General features: G+C 39.3%; 1 protein-coding gene across 18 annotated transcripts in view; it reads left to right on the top strand.

The window, feature by feature from the left end:
- Positions 1–26,290, top strand: part of LOC131941269 (twitchin) — a 222,995-nt gene that overhangs the window by 174,063 nt on the left and 22,642 nt on the right. For all 18 annotated transcript variants that reach the window (XM_059300409.1, XM_059300419.1, XM_059300416.1 and 15 more), the window contains 22 exons: positions 2,082–2,270; positions 2,583–2,696; positions 2,966–3,070; positions 3,334–3,531; positions 3,615–3,726; positions 4,100–4,266; positions 4,512–4,700; positions 7,005–7,094; positions 7,861–8,033; positions 10,494–10,623; positions 10,809–11,111; positions 11,964–12,075; positions 12,285–12,457; positions 12,546–12,693; positions 12,779–12,915; positions 13,960–14,125; positions 14,546–14,703; positions 14,796–14,861; positions 15,145–15,238; positions 21,950–22,153; positions 23,904–24,045; positions 26,061–26,260. In XM_059300409.1, coding sequence (XP_059156392.1) covers positions 2,082–2,270; positions 2,583–2,696; positions 2,966–3,070; positions 3,334–3,531; positions 3,615–3,726; positions 4,100–4,266; positions 4,512–4,700; positions 7,005–7,094; positions 7,861–8,033; positions 10,494–10,623; positions 10,809–11,111; positions 11,964–12,075; positions 12,285–12,457; positions 12,546–12,693; positions 12,779–12,915; positions 13,960–14,125; positions 14,546–14,703; positions 14,796–14,861; positions 15,145–15,238; positions 21,950–22,153; positions 23,904–24,045; positions 26,061–26,260 — 3,370 coding nt within the window. The remainder of the gene's footprint in view (positions 1–2,081; positions 2,271–2,582; positions 2,697–2,965; positions 3,071–3,333; positions 3,532–3,614; positions 3,727–4,099; positions 4,267–4,511; positions 4,701–7,004; positions 7,095–7,860; positions 8,034–10,493; positions 10,624–10,808; positions 11,112–11,963; positions 12,076–12,284; positions 12,458–12,545; positions 12,694–12,778; positions 12,916–13,959; positions 14,126–14,545; positions 14,704–14,795; positions 14,862–15,144; positions 15,239–21,949; positions 22,154–23,903; positions 24,046–26,060; positions 26,261–26,290) is intronic.

Genomic DNA, 26,290 nt, shown 5'->3' on the forward strand with positions numbered 1-26,290 from the left:
AAAAACGAAGTATGACGTCGCCACATTTAGCATCTCAAGCCGGAGAGTGCACACAGTAATATGACGTCATTGATTCTCGAGTAAACATTGAATAAAAAGGAAATTTTGTCTAATCTAAATGGTTTGCGTAAAGAGTTTCTTGCATACAATTCTTCGGGTAGGGGCGAAGCCCCACCCCCCGCGTAAGAACGTCTGAGCCCCCCCCCCCCTCCCCAACTCAAAAGAAATTTCTTCATCGATACTCTATAATAAAATTACCGCCTAATTAATGTGTCTAATCTAAAAAGTGGTTTTCTTGCAATTTCTTTAATGCAATTCTTCGGGTAGTGGCTAAGCGCGACGCCAGTGTTTCTTTCAGACTTTTTCCTCCCCCGGAGAGGGGTGGGGGTACTTGAAATTTTCGGGGGCGGGGGTAGAATTTTCGGGGAGGGGGCGGACACTGGAAAAAGTATATAATTATATTTCGTTGAATGGGACGGTAGACATGTTCTTTTGGGGGGGGGGGGGGGGGGTGGAGGTGTGTGTGTGGGGGGGGGGGGGTGGGGTGGGGGGGGGGTTATTTTAGACTTTTTCCTCCCCAGAGAGGGGTGGGGGTACTTGAAATTTTCGGTGGCGGGGGTAGAATTTTCGGGGAGGGGGCGGACACTGGAAAAAGTATATAATTATATTTCGTTGAATGGGACGGTAGACATGTTTGTTTTTTTTTGGGGGGGGGGGATGGGGGTGGGGGGGGGGGTGGTGTGTGTTTGGGGGGGGGGGGGGGTGGGGTGGTTTTAGTTTAGAGAAAAGAGACAGCACTATCAGCCTAGCGCCCGTTGTATCCTTCCTCAACGGGCCATTTTTCTCGTTTGTGTAATAAGTATACAATTACTTCCGGTTTTATATTAGGATAGAAATACTCAAGGAAATAATTAATTACTAGTAATATGGTAGTAATTTAGCAAACCCTGTTATGGTTAATTTAGATTAGTAGAGTGAGGGTGTTGTGGTGATTAGGGATGTTATATTATTTAATATAAATACAATACTTCGCTATACACCATAGATCGGAAAACAATTATTTTAACACTTATTACTTTACTCTCCCTGGCCATTCCGGTTGATTTTGAGGAGAGGTTGAGGGTAGTTTTTGAAGTTATAAAATAATTCTAAACGGCTGTTCAGCGGCTTATTATATTCAATAAAAAAATATAAATATGTGTTAAATCGTTGGTCACCAAACGGCTTTAATTTTTACAAATGTAAGTAGATCTAGATCTATAATTTCAAAATAATTTGTATCGCTTGTCATATTTTTAAAAAAGATTTAAAAAAAAAAAAACTAGTGATCTTCATTTCCAAATTTTATTCAAATTATTACACAGTCTAGAAACTAGATCTAGATTCTAGACACTTTTCCTTTTACTAACAACTTACGGTCAAACTGCATCTAGATTTTAGATCGTATGGTATTAAAAACACACCACACACCTTACTCTTAGGCCTACTGTGTTACATTTTTGTGAGCTCTAGTTCGAGGTTGTGTAAAATTTTTTGGTAATCTATCGTTTTGGGTACGTAAAATCGCCCGCGGCTATTAATGTACGAAAACGTTACCTCATTGTCAAGGCTGTAATAGAAGTATATTGTGATATGTTTGTGTCAAATATTATAGATAAATGAATAATAAACCTAAATCAATGGCTAAATATATCAATATAGGCCGGAAATTAACTTTAAACAGCAGTGTCTGCACATATAAGCCATTTGTAAAATAGAGTGACTTCCGCCTGAATCTAGCTATACTATAAGTCTATAAAAATAAAACTTTAACAAGATGGCTGCTATAGTAAATGAGCATGGTTGCATCTGTTGGAAACATCGCTGGTGTTCATTTATTACTGAAAAGTTTTAATTCAATTGTTTTAAAACAGGTACATAAATGAAACAAGGAAACATTTTTATATTTTTCAAAACATAAATCCTCCTTAAAATGCGAAATAATTATTAAAATGTAAGGAGTCACCTGTTTTTCACATTACTAGTCGCGGGCGATTTTATGTACCTAAAACAATAGATTACCAAATTTTTTTATCTTGCAGCTATTCCTGAGTCTCCAACATCTGTTGTTGTGGACGATGTGGATGAGTCATCAGTGACCCTCAAGTGGAACAAACCTAAAAGTGATGGCGGCAAGAAACTTGACGGCTACATCATTGAATACAAAGAACCATCCTCCAACAGATGGAAAGCTTACAATGATGTCCCAATCAAGGAGACAATGGCTACAGGTAATATTCCTGGCTCATGCTAAAACTTGTGGTCAACTTTATATTTGAATCATGTTAGAAGCATGGGATAGTTAAAGAAAATTTGTCAACTTTCAGATCAAGGACTGAGGAATAAGTAATATGAGTTTAGATTCTCAGATAAAAATGTCAAATATGTTGTCAACAGTGAAAGGACTTGAGAATGATAAGTAATATGAGTTTAGATTCTCAGATAAAAATATCAAATATGTTGTCAACAGTGAAAGGACTTGAGAATGATAAGTAATATGAGTTTAGATTCTCAGATAAAAATGTCAAATATGTTGTCAACAGTGAAAGGACTTGAGAATGATAAGGAATATGAGTTCAGAATCCGAGGTAAAAACGCAGCTGGTCTGGGAAATCCAAGTGAGAGTACAGGCCCAGTACAAGTCAAAGCTAAATATGGTGAGCCCTTTTTTACATTGGTCTATTACCATGTATACATTTTTATACATGTGGATGTGGTTGTTATGGAAATAATTGTATTGATGTAAGTCATGATTTAAGTGTTGGTGTTAATGAAAGTGTTGTAGTGAGTTGGGTGTCATGTAATTATTTGTGTCAATGTAAGTGTTGATTGTGGTGTTTACATGCTTTATTCCCACCAGTTAAACCCTCTATACATGCTTTATTCCCACCAGTTAAACCCTCTATACATGCTTTATTCCCACCAGTTAAACCCTCTAGTCCCGGGGTACCTGAAGCTGCCAAAGTTGGAAAAACTTTTGTGGAGCTGAAATGGGACAAACCAAGAAATGATGGTGGATCTAAAATCACAGGTAATCTTTTCTTTAAGGGAGCTTTACAATAGAGACACACTTAATACTTAGTAGTTAATTGCAGACAACTGGCACAGAATGATTAGCTTCTTGTTCTCAAATGTATAGCAACATCAGCTTTATAGAGGTCACAGTCATAGAGGTCAAGGTTATAGAAGTTACATTTGTAAAGGACTTTATATTCTATAGCTCAGTATTTAGAGGTTGATCTGCTTGAGAGCAACAAAAGGTAAACAATAAGAATCACTGATTTCTTGATTCAGGTTATGTCATTGAGAAGCGTGAAAAAGGCATGAACTTGTGGAGCAAGGCCAACGAATTCCCCGTAGTTGACAACAGTTTTACAGTCTCTGGGCTGGCAGAAAACTCAGAGTTTGAGTTCCGTATTGCAGCAGTCAATGCTGCTGGGGCAGGAGAGCCCAGCCTTCCGTGTGCACCAATCAGGATCAAGGAAAAGATTGGTAAGTCACAGCATTACCAGTTGACTGTACTTTGGGTTGGTTTGACAACTGAACGCTAACAAGTGTACATGTTTTCTTGACAGTTGGCAATGCTCCAGATTTTGTCAAGAAGTTGAGCAATGTGAAAGCTCCATTAGGTGGTGAGGCTGCCTTTAGTGTTGAAATATCTGGATCACCTGCACCTCAAGTTTTATGGTCAGTGACTTTTCTTTTCACACCTTTGATTTTGATGTTTTAAAAACAAACAATTTTGGCATTAGTTTAAAAAAAACATTTTAAAAACTTAATTGTTTGTCTGGTCAGTTTGTGTGTACTGTGTGTGTGTCTGTCAGTTTGTGTGTTCTCTCTGTGAGTTTGTGTGTTCTGTGTGTGGGTGTCAGTTTGTGTGTAGTGTGTGTGTGTCTGTCAGTTTGTGTGTTCTCTCTGTGAGTTTGTGTGTTCTGTGTGTGGGTGTCAGTTTTTGTGTACTGTGTGTTGTCTGTGAGTTAGTGTGTACTGTGAGTTTGTGTTCTGTGTGTGTCAGTTAGTATGTACTATAACATGATTCATGTATTGACCAATTGACCAGGTTCAAAAATGGAGTAGAGATGTCAGTGTCAGGCCGGAACCGTGTCAAGGTTGATGGCAGCACCTACACACTTGTCATGACAGAGGTGCAGGAACCCTGCCAGATCACCTGTCAACTCAAGAATGCTCTTGGAAAAGAAAGTTGCTCGGCACAACTCTCTGTCCTTGGTTCGTTTTTGTATTAACTAAATCGCGTTTTTTATTTGCTAAATCACGTTTTTTATTTGCTAAATCATGTTTTTTATTTGCTAAATCACGTTTTTTATTTGCTAAATCACGTTTTTTATTTGCTAAATCACATGGTTTTCTATTTGCTAGATCACGTGGCTTTTTATTTACTAAATCACGTGGTTTTTTTTTTTTATTGTCTACCTAATAAGTTGACTGATGTAACTGTTCACCTATGCTTTCAGCTCCTCCCAGATTTGATAAAGAAATCAAAGATCAAAAAGTGGAAGTGGGTGAGCAGTTCAAGGTCAAGCTGCCCTTCACAGGCACAGGACCTCTCCAGATCAAAGTAAAAAAAGATGGGAAAGAACTCACTGAAAGTAATCGCATCAAGATCTCACCGTTTGATGACTTTGTTACGTTTGTCATCAAAGGTCAGCCTTTTATTCTCATCTCACAAAAATGTGACTGAAAGCTTTACATTCGTTTGTCTTGACACTTTGTTGAACCAGAAAATACTTGCCTGTTAAAAAAATACCATAATAATACATATATAAAAACACAAGTCTGACAGATGATAAAACACGTCTATAATGACAGAAGGTTGGGCCTATAAGAGTTGCCTGCTTGTACACTTTGCCTGCCATGATTTTGACACCCATATTATGATATTTAAATTATGCCTTAAAGATTACGCATGTACCTTCTATAACAATCAAAATTATCAGCACATACATTTTTTTGGTGTTAATTTTTGGTTTATAGTCTAGTTTTCAAAACTTAGCAAGTTAAACTATAGTTGTTTAATCTGGTACTTCTTGTCTACATGTGCCTTCTATAACAACAGCCATACATTCACCTTCTATAACAACAGCCATCCACCTTCTATAACAACAGCCATACATTCACCTTCTATAACAACAGCCATACATTCACCTTCTATAACAACAGCCATACATTCACCTTCTATAACAACAGCCATACATCCACCTTCTATAACAACAGCCATCCATTCACCTTCTATAACAACAGCCATCCACCTTCTATAACAACAGCCATCCATTCACCTTCTATAACAACAGCCATACATTCACCTTCTATAACAACAGCCATACATTCACCTTCTATAACAACAGCCATACATTCACCTTCTATAACAACAGCCATCCATTCACCTTCTATAACAACAGCCATCCACCTTCTATAACAACAGCCATACATTCACCTTCTATAACAACAGCCATCCACCTTCTATAACAACAGCCATACATTCACCTTCTATAACAACAGCCATCCATTCACCTTCTATAACAATAGCCATCCACCTTCTATAACAACAGCCATACATTCACCTTCTATAACAACAGCCATCCATTCACCTTCTATAACAACAGCCATCCATTCACCTTCTATAACAACAGCCATACATTCACCTTCTATAACAACAGCCATACATTCACCTTCTATAACAACAGCCATCCATTCACCGTCTATAACAACAGCCATACATTCACCGTCTATAACAACAGCCATCCATTCACCTTCTATAACAACAGCCATCCATTCACCTTCTATAACAACAGCCATACATTCACCTTCTATAACAACAGCCATCCATTCACCTTCTATAACAACAGCCATACATTCACCTTCTATAACAACAGCCATACATTCACCTTCTATAACAACAGCCATCCATTCACCTTCTATAACAACAGCCATACATTCACCTTCTATAACAACAGCCATACATTCACCTTCTATAACAACAGCCATCCACCTTCTATAACAACAGCCATCCATCCACCTTCTATAACAACAGCCATCCATCCACCTTCTATAACAACAGCCATCCATTCACCTTCTATAACAACAGCCATACATTCACCTTCTATAACAACAGCCATACATTCACCTTCTATAACAACAGCCATCCATTCACCTTCTATAACAACAGCCATACATTCACCTTCTATAACAACAGCCATACATTCACCTTCTATAACAACAGCCATCCACCTTCTATAACAACAGCCATCCATCCACCTTCTATAACAACAGCCATCCATTCACCTTCTATAACAACAGCCATCCATTAGGTGAAAGCTGCTAGGTCTATGGTGTCAACCTCCTCTGCCCCAGGAAATGAAAATCACACATGGATAGTTACTTGATCAAATCTTCATCTATTTTTTAAACCAAATCTTCTAGTTATAGAAAGAATTATAACAGGCAAAGAAAGAATTATAGCAGGCATAGAAAGAATTATAGCAGGCATAGAAAGAATTATAGCAAGCATAGAAAGAATTATAACAAGCATAGAAAGAATTATCTATAGAATTATAGCAAGCATAGAAAGAATTATAGCAAGCATAGAGAAAAAGTTATATAATAATTCACAGGCAACAAACATTACAAAAAAAGCAGCTTTTATTTTTTTTTAGATATGGGTCCTGTTGATTACTTTTTTTTAATAAAAGAATAGTACATCTTTGTGTAACATAGTTGATTATAACCATTAAGCCAGTAAATGTTGTGATAATATAAAATTGGACTATGCATATAAAGTAAAAATGTGTGAACAATATTATTCTTGAAAAAGTTATGGACAGAAGCATATTATTACTGAAAGTTGAATTTTTTTTGGGGGTAGGCTAAGGGTTTGAAAGATTTGAAAGAATTATATCAAGCAAATGTTGTTTTTTATAGATTTATGAATTTGAATTTTGTAATTTAAGATGCTGAGAGAGAGGACTCTGGCAAATATACAATAGAAGTCAGCAATGACAGTGGGACTGCCTCCGCTCCATTTCAACTGAAAGTTGTCAGTAAGTTTTTCTCTGACAGTTTCAGCACAGTTTGAAGTGGCCAAAGTTTGATTGTACACAGTTTGAAGTGGCCAAAGTTTGATTGTGCTGTTTGAAGTGGCCAAGGTTTGATTGTGCTGTTTGAAGTGGCCAAGGTTTGATTGTGCTGTTTGAAGTGGCCAAGGTTTGATTGTGCTGTTTGAAGTGGCCATGGTTTGATTGTGCTGTTTGAAGTGGCCAAGGTTTGATTGTGCTGTTTCTAGTGGCCAAGGTTTGATTGTGCTGTTTGAAGTGGCCAAGGTTTGATTGTGCTGTTTGAAGTGGCCAAGGTTTGATTGTGCTGTTTGAAGTGGCCAAGGTTTGATTGTGCTGTTTGAAGTGGCCAAGGTTTGATTGTGCTGTTTGAAGTGGCCAAGGTTTGATTGTGCTGTTTGAAGTGGCCAAGGTTTGATTGTGCTGTTTGAAGTGGCCATGGTTTGATTGTGCTGTTTGAAGTGGCCAAGGTTTGATTGTGCTGTTTGAAGTGGCCAAGGTTTGATTGTGCTGTTTGAAGTGGCCAAGGTTTGATTGTGCTGTTTGAAGTGGCCATGGTTTGATTGTGCTGTTTGAAGTGGCCAAGGTTTGATTGTGCTGTTTGAAGTGGCCAAGGTTTGATTGTGCTGTTTGAAGTGGCCATGGTTTGATTGTGCTGTTTGAAGTGGCCAAGGTTTGATTGTGCTGTTTGAAGTGGCCATGGTTTGATTGTGCTGTTTGAAGTGGCTAGACCATGTTTGATTGTGATTGGCAGGTCCACCTGGAGCCCCCACTGGACCTCTGGCTGTGTCTGACGTCACAAAACACACATGTAGACTGGCATGGAAACCTCCAAAAGATGACGGAGGAGGGAAAATCAGCAGCTACCTGGTGGAGAGACAGGAAGTGGGCAAGCCTTACTGGGTCACTGTGTCATCACACTGTAAGGTAGAGTCACTGCGTCATCACACTGTAAGGTAGAGTCACTGCGTCATCACACTGTAAGGTAGAGTCACTGCGTCATCACACTGTAAGGTAGAGTCACTGCGTCATCACACTGTAAGGTAGAGTCACTGCGTCATCACACTGTAAGGTAGAGTCACTGCGTCATCACACTGTAAGGTAGAGTCACTGCGTCATCACACTGTAAGGTAGAGTCACTGCGTCATCACACTGTAAGGTAGAGTCACTGCGTCATCACACTGTAAGGTAGAGTCACTGCGTCATCGCACTGTAGAGTCGCTGCATCATCACACTGTAAGGTAGAGTCACTGCGTCATCACACTGTAAAGTAGAGTCACTGCGTCATCACACTGTAAGGTAGAGTCACTGCGTCATCACACTGTAAGGTAGAGTCACTGCGTCATCACACTGTAAGGTAGAGTCACTGCGTCATCACACTGTAAGGTAGAGTCACTGCGTCATCGCACTGTAGAGTCGCTGCATCATCACACTGTAAGGTAGAGTCACTGCGTCATCACACTGTAAAGTAGAGTCACTGCGTCATCACACTGTAAGGTAGAGTCACTGCGTCATCGCACTGTAGAGTCGCTGCATCATCACACTGTAAGGTAGAGTCACTGCGTCATCACACTGTAAGGTAGAGTCACTGCGTCATCACACTGTAAGGTAGAGTCACTGCGTCATCACACTGTAAGGTAGAGTCACTGCGTCATCACACTGTAAGGTAGAGTCACTGCGTCATCGCACTGTAGAGTCGCTGCATCATCACACTGTAAGGTAGAGTCACTGCGTCATCACACTGTAAGGTAGAGTCACTGCGTCATCACACTGTAAGGTAGAGTCACTGCGTCATCACACTGTAAGGTAGAGTCACTGCGTCATCACACTGTAAGGTAGAGTCACTGCGTCATCACACTGTAAGGTAGAGTCACTGCATCATCACACTGTAAGGTAGAGTCACTGCGTCATCACACTGTAAGGTAGAGTCACTGCGTCATCGCACTGTAAGGTAGAGTCACTGCGTCATCACACTGTAAGGTAGAGTCACTGCGTCATCACACTGTAAGGTAGAGTCACTGCGTCATCACACTGTAAGGTAGAGTCACTGCGTCATCACACTGTAAGGTAGAGTCACTGCGTCATCACACTGTAAGGTAGAGTCACTGCGTCATCACACTGTAAGGTAGAGTCACTGCGTCATCACACTGTAAGGTAGAGTCACTGCGTCATCACACTGTAAGGTAGAGTCACTGCGTCATCACACTGTAAGGTAGAGTCACTGCGTCATCACACTGTAAGGTAGAGTCACTGCGTCATCACACTGTAAGGTAGAGTCACTGCGTCATCACACTGTAAGGTAGAGTCACTGCGTCATCACACTGTAAGGTAGAGTCACTGCGTCATCACACTGTAAGGTAGAGTCACTGCGTCATCGCACTGTAGAGTCACTGCATCATCACACTGTAAGGTAGAGTCACTGCGTCATCACACTGTAAGGTAGAGTCACTGCGTCATCACACTGTAAGGTAGAGTCACTGCGTCATCACACTGTAAGGTAGAGTCACTGCGTCATCACACTGTAAGGTAGAGTCACTGCGTCATCACACTGTAAGGTAGAGTCACTGCGTCATCGCACTGTAAGGTAGAGTCACTGCGTCATCACACTGTAAGGTAGAGTCACTGCGTCATCACACTGTAAGGTAGAGTCACTGCGTCATCACACTGTAAGGTAGAGTCACTGCGTCATCACACTGTAAGGTAGAGTCACTGCGTCATCACACTGTAAGGTAGAGTCACTGCGTCATCACACTGTAAGGTAGAGTCACTGCGTCATCACACTGTAAGGTAGAGTCACTGCGTCATCACACTGTAAGGTAGAGTCACTGCGTCATCACACTGTAAGGTAGAGTCACTGCGTCATCGCACTGTAAGGTAGAGTCACTGCGTCATCGCACTGTAAGGTAGAGTCACTGCGTCATCGCACTGTAAGGTAGAGTCACTGCGTCATCACACTGTAAGGTAGAGTCACTGCGTCATCACACTGTAAGGTAGAGTCACTGCGTCATCACACTGTAAGGTAGAGTCACTGCGTCATCACACTGTAAGGTAGAGTCACTGCGTCATCACACTGTAAGGTAGAGTCACTGCGTCATCACACTGTAAGGTAGAGTCATTGCGTCATCACACTGTAAGGTAGAGTCACTGCGTCATCACACTGTAAGGTAGAGTCACTGCGTCATCACACTGTAAGGTAGAGTCACTGCGTCATCACACTGTAAGGTAGAGTCAAAGGATTACATCACAAGGCTCCATCCTTCATGTTTCTTATTAATTTTACTCTAAATAGATAGCAAATAAATACTAGTACCCTCTGTTAAATGTCCATCCCTCAATAAATGACTAACCCAGTTATGTGACTTGAAGACATCAACTTGTATTGTACAGGACACAAGCCTTGATGTACAGGGGCTGTATGAGAACACTCAGTATTTATTTAGAGTTGCTGCTGTCACAGAAAATGGCCCGGGTCAATTTTTGCAAGCTGAAAACGCCATCATTGCCAAGATGCCATTTGGTAATCATTTTTTTCTCTCAATTCAATCTTTGTTTATTGTTTTTTAAAATGTGCTGATTTGTTTGCTTGTTTTGACAAAATTGTGACATGTCATCAGATGTCAAAATGTTTTGACAAAATTGTTACATGTCGTCAGATGTCAAAATGTTTTCACAAAATTGTGAGATGTCAAAATGTTTTTGTAGATGCCCCTGAAGCCCCAGGCACACCAAATGTGACAGAAGTAGGCGGAGACTTTGTCAGCCTGACTTGGGACAAACCAAGATCAGACGGGGGTGGCAAGATCCTGGGCTACTGGATAGAGAAGAGAGAGCATGGCACAGAGAACTGGTCCCGTGTCAACAACAATCCCTGCATCACCAACATGATCAACATCTCCAGTCTCATAGAAGATCGCCAGTACGAGTTCCGTGTCTTTGCTCAGAATGAAGCTGGGATGAGCAAAGCTTCCTCTGCATCCAATAGTGTCAAGATTAAAGACCCTAAAGGTTTGGTCCTTTCACATCACTTGTTAAATAAGTCCTCTTTCATTCCTGATAGTCCTTATGCAAATGGAGTAGAGTTTACCTGTTTCTGTGACCTGGACATATGAAGGGATAATGTGGTCAGCACTTTGCCCAAACTTGGGTCAATAACCATCAGAGCTGGGATGTTCTATGGTCTTGATTTGAACTCCACACTTTTGGTGCATCCAAATGTTGTTTTTTAAACACTTTTTGTATTTGTATTACTATTCAAATCACTCAACTAAAAATGTTATAAAATATAGTTTTTCTTTTATTAGCGAACAGTTTATTTAAATAGTATGCTGTCAAAATGTGTGCACACGAACCTGATTCACACACCACAAGATGAAAACATGCTTGAAGTCTTGAGTGCATCTTGCTTGTGTTGAAGGCAGTCAAGCAAATATTGTTGCTTGTGTAAAGTCAAGCAAATATTGTTGCTTGTTGTTAAGTCAAGCAAAATTGTTACTTGTTGTTAAGTCAAGCAAAATTGTTACTTGTGTTGAAGGTAGTCAAGCAAATATTGTTGCTTGTCGTTAAGTCAAGCAAATATTGTTGCTTGTTGTTAAGTCAAGCAAAATTGTTACTTGTGTTGAAGGCAGTCAAGCAAATATTGTTGCTTGTGTAAAGTCAAGCAAATATTGTTGCTTGTCGTTAAGTCAAGCAAATATTGTTGCTTGTTGTTAAGTCAAGCAAAATTGTTACTTGTGTTGAAGGTAGTCAAGCAAATATTGTTGCTTGTCGTTAAGTCAAGCAAATATTGTTGAATGTTGTTAAGTCAAGCAAATATTGTTGAATGTTGTTAAGTCAAGCAAAAACGGTTTGAATTTCCAGCTGCTGATATCCCAGAGTTCACCAGTGGACTGAGGAAAGTTCAAGCTGTTGAGGGCAAGTCTGCAAGGTTTGAATGTGACGTCTCAGGAAATCCAAAACCTGATATTCAGTGGTGAGTTCATGTCTCAAGACAATTTTTATCAATTCCATGTTCATTCACTTATATCAAAGGTTTTGTATAATAACTGCCACTCAGCAAACCTTCTTATCACTCTGTTTTCATGGTTAGACTATCATTGTGTTGGTTTAATTAAATTTTTGATAAAAAATGTTTAATGGTCTAAAATGCATCAACATTTGACAATTGTTTTTTAATCTCAGGTTTAAGGGTGTACGTGAAATCTATGACTCTGACAAGTTTGAAATTGTATGTGAAGGGACTAAACAGATTCTGATTGTAAAAAACATTTATGGTGAAGATGCAGATGAATATTCTGTGAGGGCAACTAATAGAGGAGGTAGTAGAGTTTCTCGCGCAGAATTGGAGATCAGATGTAAGTCCTCAATTTACCCACATCATTCAAGATCAGATCTAAGTATTTAACTCATTCCCATGATTTAAATGTTCTGGATCCATTTCAGCTCCCCCCAAGATAAATGTCCCACCCAGATTCCGTGATGTGTGTACGTTTGAGAAGGGAGAGAATGTGACGCTTAAAATTCCATTTACTGGAAACCCCAAGCCCAGCGTGAAATGGGTCAGAGACAATGAGGAGCTGAGAGGGTCAAGGTGAGCATAACGAAGAGGTCAGCAGCTGTTAATGATGTAAGTCTTGCTGTGAATTAACCCCCCCCCCTCCCATGTTTGCTGACAGGTTTGTGCAGGAGGTGACGGAGCGCCATGCCATCCTGACCATCAAAGATGCCAGTAAGTTGGATGACGGCCCCTACAGGCTGCAGCTGGAGAATGAATTAGGCTCTGACTCCACAGTGCTCAAAGTTCAAGTCAATGGTAAGTCTCAGACTCCCTCACTCTAGTGAGGGGGGGGGGTGTAACTATCTATGTCCCTAGGCTTATGTAAATTATCAGGTCAGTGCAAGTCTGGTCAAACCCACACTGGTTAAAATCCTAACCTTGGTCTAAACTAAAAAAAAACAAAAAAAATAACAGTTTATCAAATTTATTTAACAAAAAGAATGGAACCAACTGTCAAAAAGAGTTAATTAAAAAAAAAAACTAACAGGGACAAATAAAGAAAGAAAGACCCAAGTGGTCATTCATCTTATATACCCGCTCATCAGGAAGGGAAACCCTGATGTCCAGTTGAACATTCAGGCACAGATTCACTCACAAAAATATAATAATACATTCACCCGCTCACACCAAGAAAGTCTACAGAATTTATTCTTTATTTTTATCTCATGTCAAAAAGTGTCCTATCAATTGGACTTTAGTGCAACAATCTATATAGGGCCATTCGTTGCTAGCATCCCACTTCTTGTTGTACACTTGATATAATGAAGTTGTTCAAAAAATTATTACTCTTACATTTTTATTAGATTTGAATTTAAAAGGTTTTACTAAACACACAGAAACAATAGTTTTGCCATTTCCAAGTAAAATGAAACATAATATGTGTTTTAAATAGTTTTTAATTAATTTTAGCCATTTTTTAAACAAGTGTCCCACAAGTGGGGTGCTAGCAGGATTGTTTTTTTTTTTGTAAAATTCCCCTTCCAAACCTAACGGTTTATGGGGCAAGTGAAGTAGAGTTCACCTGTTTCTGTGACCTCGGCATATAAATGGATAATGTGGTCAGCACTATACCCAGCCGCCTTTACTTTCCCTAAGGTGGGATAGGTACCCATCCGACGGTCTATTGATTTGAACCCAGATTCGAACTTGAGACGGCTTAGCAGTCTAGCTCTCTACCACTAGGCTATTCCGCCCCATATCTGACTTATACTTATAGGCTTAAAAGATCTGACTTCATACTTAAAGGATCAGACTTTATAGGCTACTTTAAAGATCTGAGTTCAAACCTTTTCTATACAGATCGTCCTGATGCGCCAAGATTTCCTGTTGTTGAAAACATTCGTGATGACTCTGTTGTGTTGTCATGGAAACCACCACTAAATGATGGAGGCAGCTTCATCACAGAATATGTAGTGGAGAGAAATGAACCTCCCAGTGACAAATGGGTCAGAGTGGCTGCCACCAGGTCAGGACAAATTCCTTCTCTTTGTTGCTTTGTGAGATTCACAGATTTATTATACCTTCTCTTTGTTGCTAGATTAGATTCACAGATTTATTATACCTTCTCTTTGTTGCTAGATTAGATTCACAGATTTATTATACCTTCTCTTTGTTGCTAGATTAGATTCACAGATTTATTATACCTTCTCTTTGTTGCTAGATTAGATTCACAGATTTATTACAATGCGGCTGACCCATGACCATAAAACCTTCATGTTTCCAGATTTAACTTCCACAATGTGGCTGACCCATGACCATAAAACCTTCATGTTTCCAGATTTAACTTCCACAATGTGGCTGACCCATGACCATAAAACCTTCATGTTTCCAGATTTAACTTCCACAATGTGGCTGACCCATGACCATAAAACCTTCATGTTTCCAGATTTAACTTCCACAATGTGGCTGGCCTCTCCCCCAACAAAGAGTATCGCTTCCGTGTGTTTGCTGACAACTTCTATGGTCGCAGTGAGCCGTGTGAGCCCACAGCTCCAATCAAAACAGAAGAACCAGAAGCTGTTCGCAAGAAGAAACAGATGGAAGGTTCAACTCATTTGCTCCTTGCTCAATATATCTGCTATATTTATAAAGTGTGTTTGTTTGCAATGATTTCATTTGACATTATTTATTTTTAGATGAGTTTGGTAGAAAACTTCGAGGAAAGTATGATGGACCAAAAATCAATGACTATGACAAGTTTTGTAAGTCCAATCTTCCTATTCTTCTTGTGTATTCAACAAAAAGTTAATAAAGGCTTTGCAGGTAGTGCAACAACAGAGTTTGCATGGCCTATGAATTTTTAATATTATTTTTTTTAAGTGTAAATGGTTTAAGCCAATAAATTGTGAATAGATGTTATTAAATGTAGAAATATGTGTCTATTAAAGGAAGATAAATATAAAAATATGTATCGATTAGTTGAAGATAAATGTAAAAATATGTATCTATTAGAAGAAGATATATATGAAAATATGTATGTATTAGATGAAGATATCTGGAAGAAATATGTCCCACAACCTGTAGAGATCAAACAAGGAAGTGTTTATGACTACTATGATATTTTAGAGGAACTAGGAAGGTAAGTAGGAAACTACTACATGGGCACACACACACACAATTCATGCACCAAATGTCATTCACACAGACATGCACACACACAATTGATGCACCAAATGTCATTCACACAGACATTCACACACACAATTGATGCACCAATTGTCATTCACACAAATTTGAAACATTTCCTGCTGGGCAGAAACTAGTATTTACTTCTTGTTTTTGCCTAGCAATGACATTTTTTTAAAACCACAAAAGTTATTTCATTTCACCCACATCATTCAACTTTTTAATTGATCCACATACACAAATATATCTCAACTAGACGTCTGGCCTCTGTGAAAAACTTATCTGTAAAGGGCAGTGACTTGTGTGTTTATTAAGCAGCATATTCCCAGCATTGCCCATGTTAAGAAATCTATGACTTTTCTTATTAAATATCTATATGCCAATATGAAAAAAATACATAACCCGAAACCTAAATCTAAGCTTAACCACAACCCTAACCCGAAACCTAACTCTAAGCTTAACCACAACCAAAAGCAAAACACAAAGGTAATGCAAATGGAAACGTAAACATATAAGACATTTAGGTCTATCTTCTAAACTGCTATTGATCATAAATAATAATTAGTTAACAGTACATTCAGTGTATAAAATAAATGAAAGGTAGTATTTTAAATACCCATGTTTTACCTACCACATTGCACTTTATCAATCCATGCTAATCAGCCATGTTTTACCTACCACATTGCACCAATCCATGCTAATCAGCCATGTTTTACCTACCACATTGCACCAATCCATGCTAATCAGCCATGTTTTACCTACCACATTGCACCAATCCATGCTAATCAGCCATGTTTTACCTACCACATTGCACCAATCCATGCTAATCAGCCATGTTTTACCTACCACATTGCACCAATCCATGCTAATCAGCCATGTTTTACCTACCACATTGCACCAATCCATGCTAATCAGCCATGTTTTACCTACCACATTGCACCAATCCATGCTAATCAGCCATGTTTTACCTACCACATTGCACCAATCCATGCTAATCAGCCATGTTTTACCTACCACATTGCACCAATCCATGCTAATCAGCCATGTTTTACCTACCACATTGCACCAATCCATGCTAATCAGCCATGTTTTACCTACCACATTGCACCAATCCATGCTAATCAGCCATGTTTTACCTACCACATTGCACCAATCCATGCTAATCAGCCATGTTTTACCTACCACATTGCACCAATCCATGCTAATCAGCCATGTTTTACCTACCACATTGCACCAATCCATGCTAATCAGCCATGTTTTACCTACCACATTGCACCAATCCATGCTAATCAGCCATGTTTTACCTACCACATTGCACCAATCCATGCTAATCAGCCATGTTTTACCTACCACATTGCACCAATCCATGCTAATCAGCCATGTTTTACCTACCACATTGCACCAATCCATGCTAATCAGCCATGTTTTACCTACCACATTGCACCAATCCATGCTAATCAGCCATGTTTTACCTACCACATTGCACCAATCCATGCTAATCAGCCATGTTTTACCTACCACATTGCACCAATCCATGCTAATCAGCCATGTTTTACCTACCACATTGCACCAATCCATGCTAATCAGCCATGTTTTACCTACCACATTGCACCAATCCATGCTAATCAGCCATGTTTTACCTACCACATTGCACCAATCCATGCTAATCAGCCATGTTTTACCTACCACATTGCACCAATCCATGCTAATCAGCCATGTTTTACCTACCACATTGCACCAATCCATGCTAATCAGCCATGTTTTACCTACCACATTGCACCAATCCATGCTAATCAGCCATGTTTTACCTACCACATTGCACCAATCCATGCTAATCAGCCATGTTTTACCTACCACATTGCACCAATCCATGCTAATCAGCCATGTTTTACCTACCACATTGCACCAATCCATGCTAATCAGCCATGTTTTACCTACCACATTGCACCAATCCATGCTAATCAGCCATGTTTTACCTACCACATTGCACCAATCCATGCTAATCAGCCATGTTTTACCTACCACATTGCACCTATCCATGCTAATCAGCCATGTTTTACCTACCACATTGCACCAATCCATGCTAATCAGCCATGTTTTACCTACCACATTGCACCAATCCATGCTAATCAGCCATGTTTTACCTACCACATTGCACCAATCCATGCTAATCAGCCATGTTTTACCTACCACATTGCACCAATCCATGCTAATCAGCCATGTTTTACCTACCACATTGCACCAATCCATGCTAATCAGCCATGTTTTACCTACCACATTGCACCAATCCATGCTAATCAGCCATGTTTTACCTACCACATTGCACCAATCCATGCTAATCAGCCATGTTTTACCTACCACATTGCACCAATCCATGCTAATCAGCCATGTTTTACCTACCACATTGCACCAATCCATGCTAATCAGCCATGTTTTACCTACCACATTGCACCAATCCATGCTAATCAGCCATGTTTTACCTACCACATTGCACCAATCCATGCTAATCAGCCATGTTTTACCTACCACATTGCACCAATCCATGCTAATCAGCCATGTTTTACCTACCACATTGCACCAATCCATGCTAATCAGCCATGTTTTACCTACCACATTGCACCAATCCATGCTAATCAGCCATGTTTTACCTACCACATTGCACCAATCCATGCTAATCAGCCATGTTTTACCTACCACATTGCACCAATCCATGCTAATCAGCCATGTTTTACCTACCACATTGCACCAATCCATGCTAATCAGCCATGTTTTACCTACCACATTGCACCAATCCATGCTAATCAGCCATGTTTTACCTACCACATTGCACCAATCCATGCTAATCAGCCATGTTTTACCTACCACATTGCACCAATCCATGCTAATCAGCCATGTTTTACCTACCACATTGCACCAATCCATGCTAATCAGCCATGTTTTACCTACCACATTGCACCAATCCATGCTAATCAGCCATGTTTTACCTACCACATTGCACCAATCCATGCTAATCAGCCATGTTTTACCTACCACATTGCACCAATCCATGCTAATCAGCCATGTTTTACCTACCACATTGCACCAATCCATGCTAATCAGCCATGTTTTACCTACCACATTGCACCAATCCATGCTAATCAGCCATGTTTTACCTACCACATTGCACCAATCCATGCTAATCAGCCATGTTTTACCTACCACATTGCACCAATCCATGCTAATCAGCCATGTTTTACCTACCACATTGCACCAATCCATGCTAATCAGCCATGTTTTACCTACCACATTGCACCAATCCATGCTAATCAGCCATGTTTTACCTACCACATTGCACCAATCCATGCTAATCAGCCATGTTTTACCTACCACATTGCACCAATCCATGCTAATCAGCCATGTTTTACCTACCACATTGCACCAATCCATGCTAATCAGCCATGTTTTACCTACCACATTGCACCAATCCATGCTAATCAGCCATGTTTTACCTACCACATTGCACCAATCCATGCTAATCAGCCATGTTTTACCTACCACATTGCACCAATCCATGCTAATCAGCCATGTTTTACCTACCACATTGCACCAATCCATGCTAATCAGCCATGTTTTACCTACCACATTGCACCAATCCATGCTAATCAGCCATGTTTTACCTACCACATTGCACCAATCCATGCTAATCAGCCATGTTTTACCTACCACATTGCACCAATCCATGCTAATCAGCCATGTTTTACCTACCACATTGCACCAATCCATGCTAATCAGCCATGTTTTACCTACCACATTGCACCAATCCATGCTAATCAGCCATGTTTTACCTACCACATTGCACCAATCCATGCTAATCAGCCATGTTTTACCTACCACATTGCACCAATCCATGCTAATCAGCCATGTTTTACCTACCACATTGCACCAATCCATGCTAATCAGCCATGTTTTACCTACCACATTGCACCAATCCATGCTAATCAGCCATGTTTTACCTACCACATTGCACCAATCCATGCTAATCAGCCATGTTTTACCTACCACATTGCACCAATCCATGCTAATCAGCCATGTTTTACCTACCACATTGCACCAATCCATGCTAATCAGCCATGTTTTACCTACCACATTGCACCAATCCATGCTAATCAGCCATGTTTTACCTACCACATTGCACCAATCCATGCTAATCAGCCATGTTTTACCTACCACATTGCACCAATCCATGCTAATCAGCCATGTTTTACCTACCACATTGCACCAATCCATGCTAATCAGCCATGTTTTACCTACCACATTGCACCAATCCATGCTAATCAGCCATGTTTTACCTACCACATTGCACCAATCCATGCTAATCAGCCATGTTTTACCTACCACATTGCACCAATCCATGCTAATCAGCCATGTTTTACCTACCACATTGCACCAATCCATGCTAATCAGCCATGTTTTACCTACCACATTGCACCAATCCATGCTAATCAGCCATGTTTTACCTACCACATTGCACCAATCCATGCTAATCAGCCATGTTTTACCTACCACATTGCACCAATCCATGCTAATCAGCCATGTTTTACCTACCACATTGCACCAATCCATGCTAATCAGCCATGTTTTACCTACCACATTGCACCAATCCATGCTAATCAGCCATGTTTTACCTACCACATTGCACCAATCCATGCTAATCAGCCATGTTTTACCTACCACATTGCACCAATCCATGCTAATCAGCCATGTTTTACCTACCACATTGCACCAATCCATGCTAATCAGCCATGTTTTACCTACCACATTGCACCAATCCATGCTAATCAGCCATGTTTTACCTACCACATTGCACCAATCCATGCTAATCAGCCATGTTTTACCTACCACATTGCACCAATCCATGCTAATCAGCCATGTTTTACCTACCACATTGCACCAATCCATGCTAATCAGCCATGTTTTACCTACCACATTGCACCAATCCATGCTAATCAGCCATGTTTTACCTACCACATTGCACCAATCCATGCTAATCAGCCATGTTTTACCTACCACATTGCACCAATCCATGCTAATCAGCCATGTTTTACCTACCACATTGCACCAATCCATGCTAATCAGCCATGTTTTACCTACCACATTGCACCAATCCATGCTAATCAGATTATTGTTGTTTTTTCTCCAACATCAAAACAAACTTTTTAAAAAGTAAATTTTTGTGTCTGGGTTTTTTTTTAGTCATCTATCAAGGAAAGCAGTTGGTACAAAGGGGTGTAATTTGTATACTTTTTTCAACCACAATTAGAATTTTTGCAAAGAGTAAAACATGTAGCTTAATTACATGAACTAAAATAATAAACTAAATTGAAAATTAAGTTTGAAAATATTCAATATTGAGTTTTTTAATTATTAATTTAGATTTAAGTACAAAAATGAATACTTTAAAAATATTACACAATCTCGATCAAGTTAGGTTTTTTACTATGTACATGTTATCCACAAACATATAGAAACACAGTAGACGTTTTGTGTTAGATCTATATATAAGTAAACCATCTTAAATTACATGCCTGAGGGGGGGGGGGGGGGGGAGAAAAAAATTAGATGTAAGTTTTAAATTGATCCACACACATTAACATATCTCAACAAAAGCTTTAAAATGGAAAGTAGCCTACTTTATTATGTCTGACTCTAGCTGCTTAATAATTTACAAATAAATAGTTGATAAAATCCATAGAAAAAAAACAATCTTTTATTATTAATTTTAATGAAAAATGTAATTAGAAATTAAAAGAACAAAACTTCATCATAGTCTCTGGAATTACATTGTATTTTGATATCACTTTATTAGCCAGATTTACCACGGAACAATTTTAAGTAGTATTACTTTCACTAATTAGATTGCCAGAGACTTTTTAGAAAATAGATCTTAAATATCAATTATTATTAACAAAACAGTGAAAGAAACATTTTAAAAAATTTAAAATATTCCTCTTTGGTCAGTATTCTCAAAATAATGTTACCAGCAAGACTTACTCACTACCTGGAAATAATTGCACTTTTGGCCACATTTGAAAGTAACATTTCAGACAAATCTTGAGCATATTTGGGTACTTAAGAAAGTTAAGAGATAAGTGTATAAACTGTCTTGCTTGTACTTAAGACAGTTAAGAGATAAGTGTATAAACTGTCTTGCTTGTACTTAAGACAGTTAAGAGATAAGTGTATAAACTGTCTTGCTTGTACTTAAGACAGTTAAGAGATAAGTGTATAAACTGTCTTGCTTGTACTTAAGACAGTTAAGAGATAAGTGTATAAACTGTCTTGCTTGTACTTAAGACAGTTAAGAGATAAGTGTATAAACTGTCTTGCTTGTACTTAAGACAGTTAAGAGATAAGTGTATAAACTGTCTTGCTTGTACTTAAGACAGTTAAGAGATAAGTGTATAAACTGTCTTGCTTGTTAATGCCCTGCTGGTCCAGGTTTGCTATAGGAGACACACTCAAACCAGAATAATAGAAAACCCTTTGCTCTTGATTTCAGTGGCGCTTTTGGTGTGGTACACTCAAACCAGAATAATAGAAAACCCTTTGCTCTTGATTTCAGTGGCGCTTTTGGTGTGGTACACTCAAACCAGAATAATAGAAAACCCTTTGCTCTTGATTTCAGTGGCGCTTTTGGTGTGGTACACCGTTGTATTGAGAAAGCCACTGGCAGGGTGTTTGTGGCCAAATTCATCAACACGCCCTACCCCCTGGACAAGTACACAGTGAAGAATGAGATCTCCATCATGAACCAACTACACCACCCTAAGCTCATCAACCTCCATGATGCTTTTGAAGACAAATATGAAATGGTGCTCATTCTTGAATTGTAAGTAAACAAATTCCACCTTTTATCTCTTGTTAACCTTTAACTTGGGTGTCTTGTTAACCTTTAACTAGGGTAGTTTGTTAACCTTTAACTAGGGTGACTTGTTAACATTTAACTAGGGTGTCACCTAAGATTTTAAACCATCTTTTATCTCTTGTTAACCTTTAACTAGGGTGTCGCCTAAGATTTTAAACTTCATTATTGTTGAAGATGACTTAAACAATTAAAAACTACATTTACTTACCTTTAATTTCATACCAATTTTATTCATCAAATTTAATTGGTAGCCTACAAAATGATTTGTGAAAAACGCGTTTGTTTTTAAATGGCTATGATGATATGGTTGAAACTCAGTGATACAGTGGGTTAGTTTTTAAGGAAAGTTGTTGTGACGCGATTGACAGTTCATCACCGTTCAGCAGAAATGTGTCATCTGCTGGATTTCTCCCAATCAAATACACGGCGGGGAAAATGGGCGGGTTAGTTAGCTGTTGTCTCGATCAGGTTATTTTTTGAAGGTTTTGTTTTTATCCTGCATGCTTTTTAAAAACTTTATGAAATTATTTTAGTAGGATGCAATATATAATTTTCTATAGTTTATCTATTTTTGAGTAAGTTTACAACAATATTAAATAAAGCAATTCAGGTCTTGGTTACTTTTATTATATTTCTGCTCGATATTCTCAGCGATTAGATAAAAAAAAATGTACAAATGGCAGGTTTGCATCAAACACTAGTCCATTGTTAAAATTAGATCGATATCATTGGATAGTATGAAAAAATAACGATTATTAGTATATATTTCTGAAATGACCATCAAACATTTTTAAAAATCAGAATCACAGTATCGTTTTCTGCGGCCCAGCATAATTACCATGATGATGGTACCAAAAAAAGAAGGTCATGCAACAACTTACCTTTCTTCCTCCCCCCCCCCCCCCCCCCCCCAGGTACTATGATAGGGGCACTACTCTATATAATATAACCTAGTTATAGGGTTGGTTTTACAATAAATAAATTCTCATCAACAAAAAAAATACATTTGTAAAACCAGTCGTATGGACAATATATTTCATAATTTATAAAAGAATTATTTATTACCATTTAGTTGAACACAAATAAAAAAGGGGGAACGCGCCTCATAGGAATGGCTGCAGCAAAGTGGAGTACTACTACTATTATAATTAGTGCCTCATAGGAGTGTGCTGATGTTGTGTCAGAGGCGTAGCGACACTTCCCGGCACCCCCCTCAAACTTTCAATTTGCACCCCCCTCAACCTTTCAATTTATTTTTCCAACCCATTTTGGCGCCCCCTAAGGTCGGCGCTCAGGGACATATGTACACACACCCCCCCCCTCGCTACGCTACTGTGTTGTGTAGATGTTGTTCTGATGTTGTGCTGATGTTGTGTTGTTGTTGTGTTGTGCTGATGTTGTGTTGTGTTGATGTTGTGCTGATGTTGTGCTGATGTTGTGTTGTGTTTATGTTGTGCTGATGTTGTGTTGTGTTGTGCTGATGTTGTGTTGTGTTGTGCTGATGTTGTGTTGTGTTTATGTTGCGTTTATGTTGTGTTGATGTTGTGCTGATGTTGTGTTAATGTTGTACTGTGTTGATGTTGTGCTGATGTTTTGTTGATGTTGTGCTGATGTTGTACTGTGTTGATGTTGTGCTGATGTTGTGTTAATGTTGTGCTGATGTTGTGTTGTGTTGATGTTGTGTTGATGTTGTTGTATTCTTGTTCTATTTCAGCTTATCTGGTGGGGAGCTGTTTGACAGAATAGCCGCTGAGGATTACAAAATGTCCGAGGCTGAAGTCATCAACTACATGCGCCAGGCTTGTGAAGGCCTCAAGCACATGCATGAGCACAGCATAGTACACCTGGACATTAAGGTCATTAGCATAGTACACCTGACATTAAGGTCATTAGCATAGTACACCTGACATTAAGGTCATTAGCATAGTACACCTGACATTAAGGTCATTAGCATAGTACACCTGGACATTAAGGTCATTAGCATAGTACACCTGGACATTAAAGTCATTAGCATAGTACAACTGGACATTAAGGTCATTAGCATAGTACACCTGGGCTTAAGGTCATTAGCATAGTACACCTGGACATTAAGGTCATTAGCATAGTACACCTGGACATTAAAGTCATTAGCTTAGTACACCTGGACTTAAGGTCATTAGCATAGTACACCTGGACATTAAGGTCATTAGCATAGTACACCTGGACATTAAGGTCATTAGCATAGTACACCTGGACATTAAGGTCATTAGCTTAGTACACCTGGACTTAAGGTCATTAGCATAGTACACCTTGACATTAAGGTCATTAGCATAGTACACCTGGACATTAAGGTCATTAGCATAGTACACCTGGACATTAAGGTCATTAGCTTAGTACACCTGGACATTAAGGTCATTAGCATAGTACACCTGGACTTAAGGTCATTAGCATAGTACACCTGGACATTAAGGTCATTAGCTTAGTACACCTGGGCTTAAGGTCATTAGCATAGTACACCTGGACATTAAGGTCATTAGCATAGTACACCTGGACATTAAGGTCATTAGCATAGTACACATGGACTTAAGGTCATTAGCATAGTACACCTGGACATTAAGGTCATTAGCTTAGTACACCTGGACTTAAGGTCATTAGCATAGTACACCTGACATTAAGGTCATTAGCATAGTACACCTGGACATTAAGGTCATTAGCATAGTACACATGGACTTAAGGTCATTAGCATAGTACACCTGGACATTAAGGTCATTAGCTTAGTACACCTGGACTTAAGGTCATTAGCATAGTACACATGGACTTAAGGTCATTAGCATAGTACACCTGGGCTTAAGGTCATTAGCATAGTACACCTGGACATTAAGGTCATTAGCATAGTACACCTGGACATTAAGGTCATTAGCATAGTACACCTGACATTAAGGTCATTAGCATAGTACACCTGGACATTAAGGTCATTAGCTTAGTACACCTGGACTTAGGTCATTAGCATAGTACACCTTGACATTAAGGTCATTAGCATAGTACACCTGGACATTAAGGTCATTAGCATAGTACACCTGGACATTAAGGTCGTTAGCATAGTACACCTGGACATTAAGGTCATTAGCTTAGTACACCTGACATTAAGGTCATTAGCATAGTACACCTGGACATTACGGTCATTAGCATAGTACACCTGGACTTAAGGTCATTAGCATAGTACACCTGGACATTAAGGTCATTAGCTTAGTACACCTGGACTTAAGGTCATTAGCATAGTACACCTGACATTAAGGTCATTAGCTTAGTACACCTGGGCTTAAGGTCATTAGCATAGTACACCTGGACTTAAGGTCATTAGCATAGTACACCTGGACATTAAGGTCATTAGCATAGTACACCTGGACATTAAGGTCATTAGCATAGTACACCTGGACTTAAGGTCATTAGAAGCTTCCTAAACACAATTAAACACAAGTTTTTTACTGCCATTTGAAATCCATTTTAGACATTTGGAATCTAAAATTTAAGGCAGCTTCAAAATAATTTTCTCCAATCTATTAGCCCTCCCCCATCTGCCTCTCTAGTAAGACATCATGTAAAACATTGGACCAATTAAGAGAATCTCTCTCTCTCTCTCTCAATCTCTCTTATTTGGCATTTTTGGCTTGTGTGATGCTTAAGCTAGGCATGCTAGAACTGGCTGAAGTATCAAGCGGATAGAGCCAATCAATTTACAGATACAAATTGAGGCCAATTCAGTCAGTATAAACTTGATAAGTACTTCTGAACTTCCCTAATGAGTCTCATACACTCAGTCAACTGTACAGGTCCATACCAATGGCAAGTGTGAAGCAAGTTGTAAACCCATGTGTCCTGTTTTTTTGTATAGCCAGAGAACATCATGTGTGAAACAAAGAAAGCCAACAGTGTGAAGATCATTGACTTTGGTTTGGCCACCAAGCTCAACCCCGATGAGATCGTCAAGGTGACAACAGCTACAGCTGAGTTTGCCTCTCCTGAGATAGTGGACAGGGAACCTGTTGGATTCTACACAGACATGTGGGCTATTGGTGTCCTGGCCTATGTGCTGTAAGTTAGGAGCTCAACTCCTGATGCTCT

Source organism: Physella acuta, unplaced genomic scaffold (genome assembly GCF_028476545.2).
Source record: "Physella acuta isolate Inbredline_101_S28 unplaced genomic scaffold, ASM2847654v3 ptg000355l, whole genome shotgun sequence".
Taxonomy (NCBI): Eukaryota; Metazoa; Mollusca; class Gastropoda; family Physidae; genus Physella; species Physella acuta.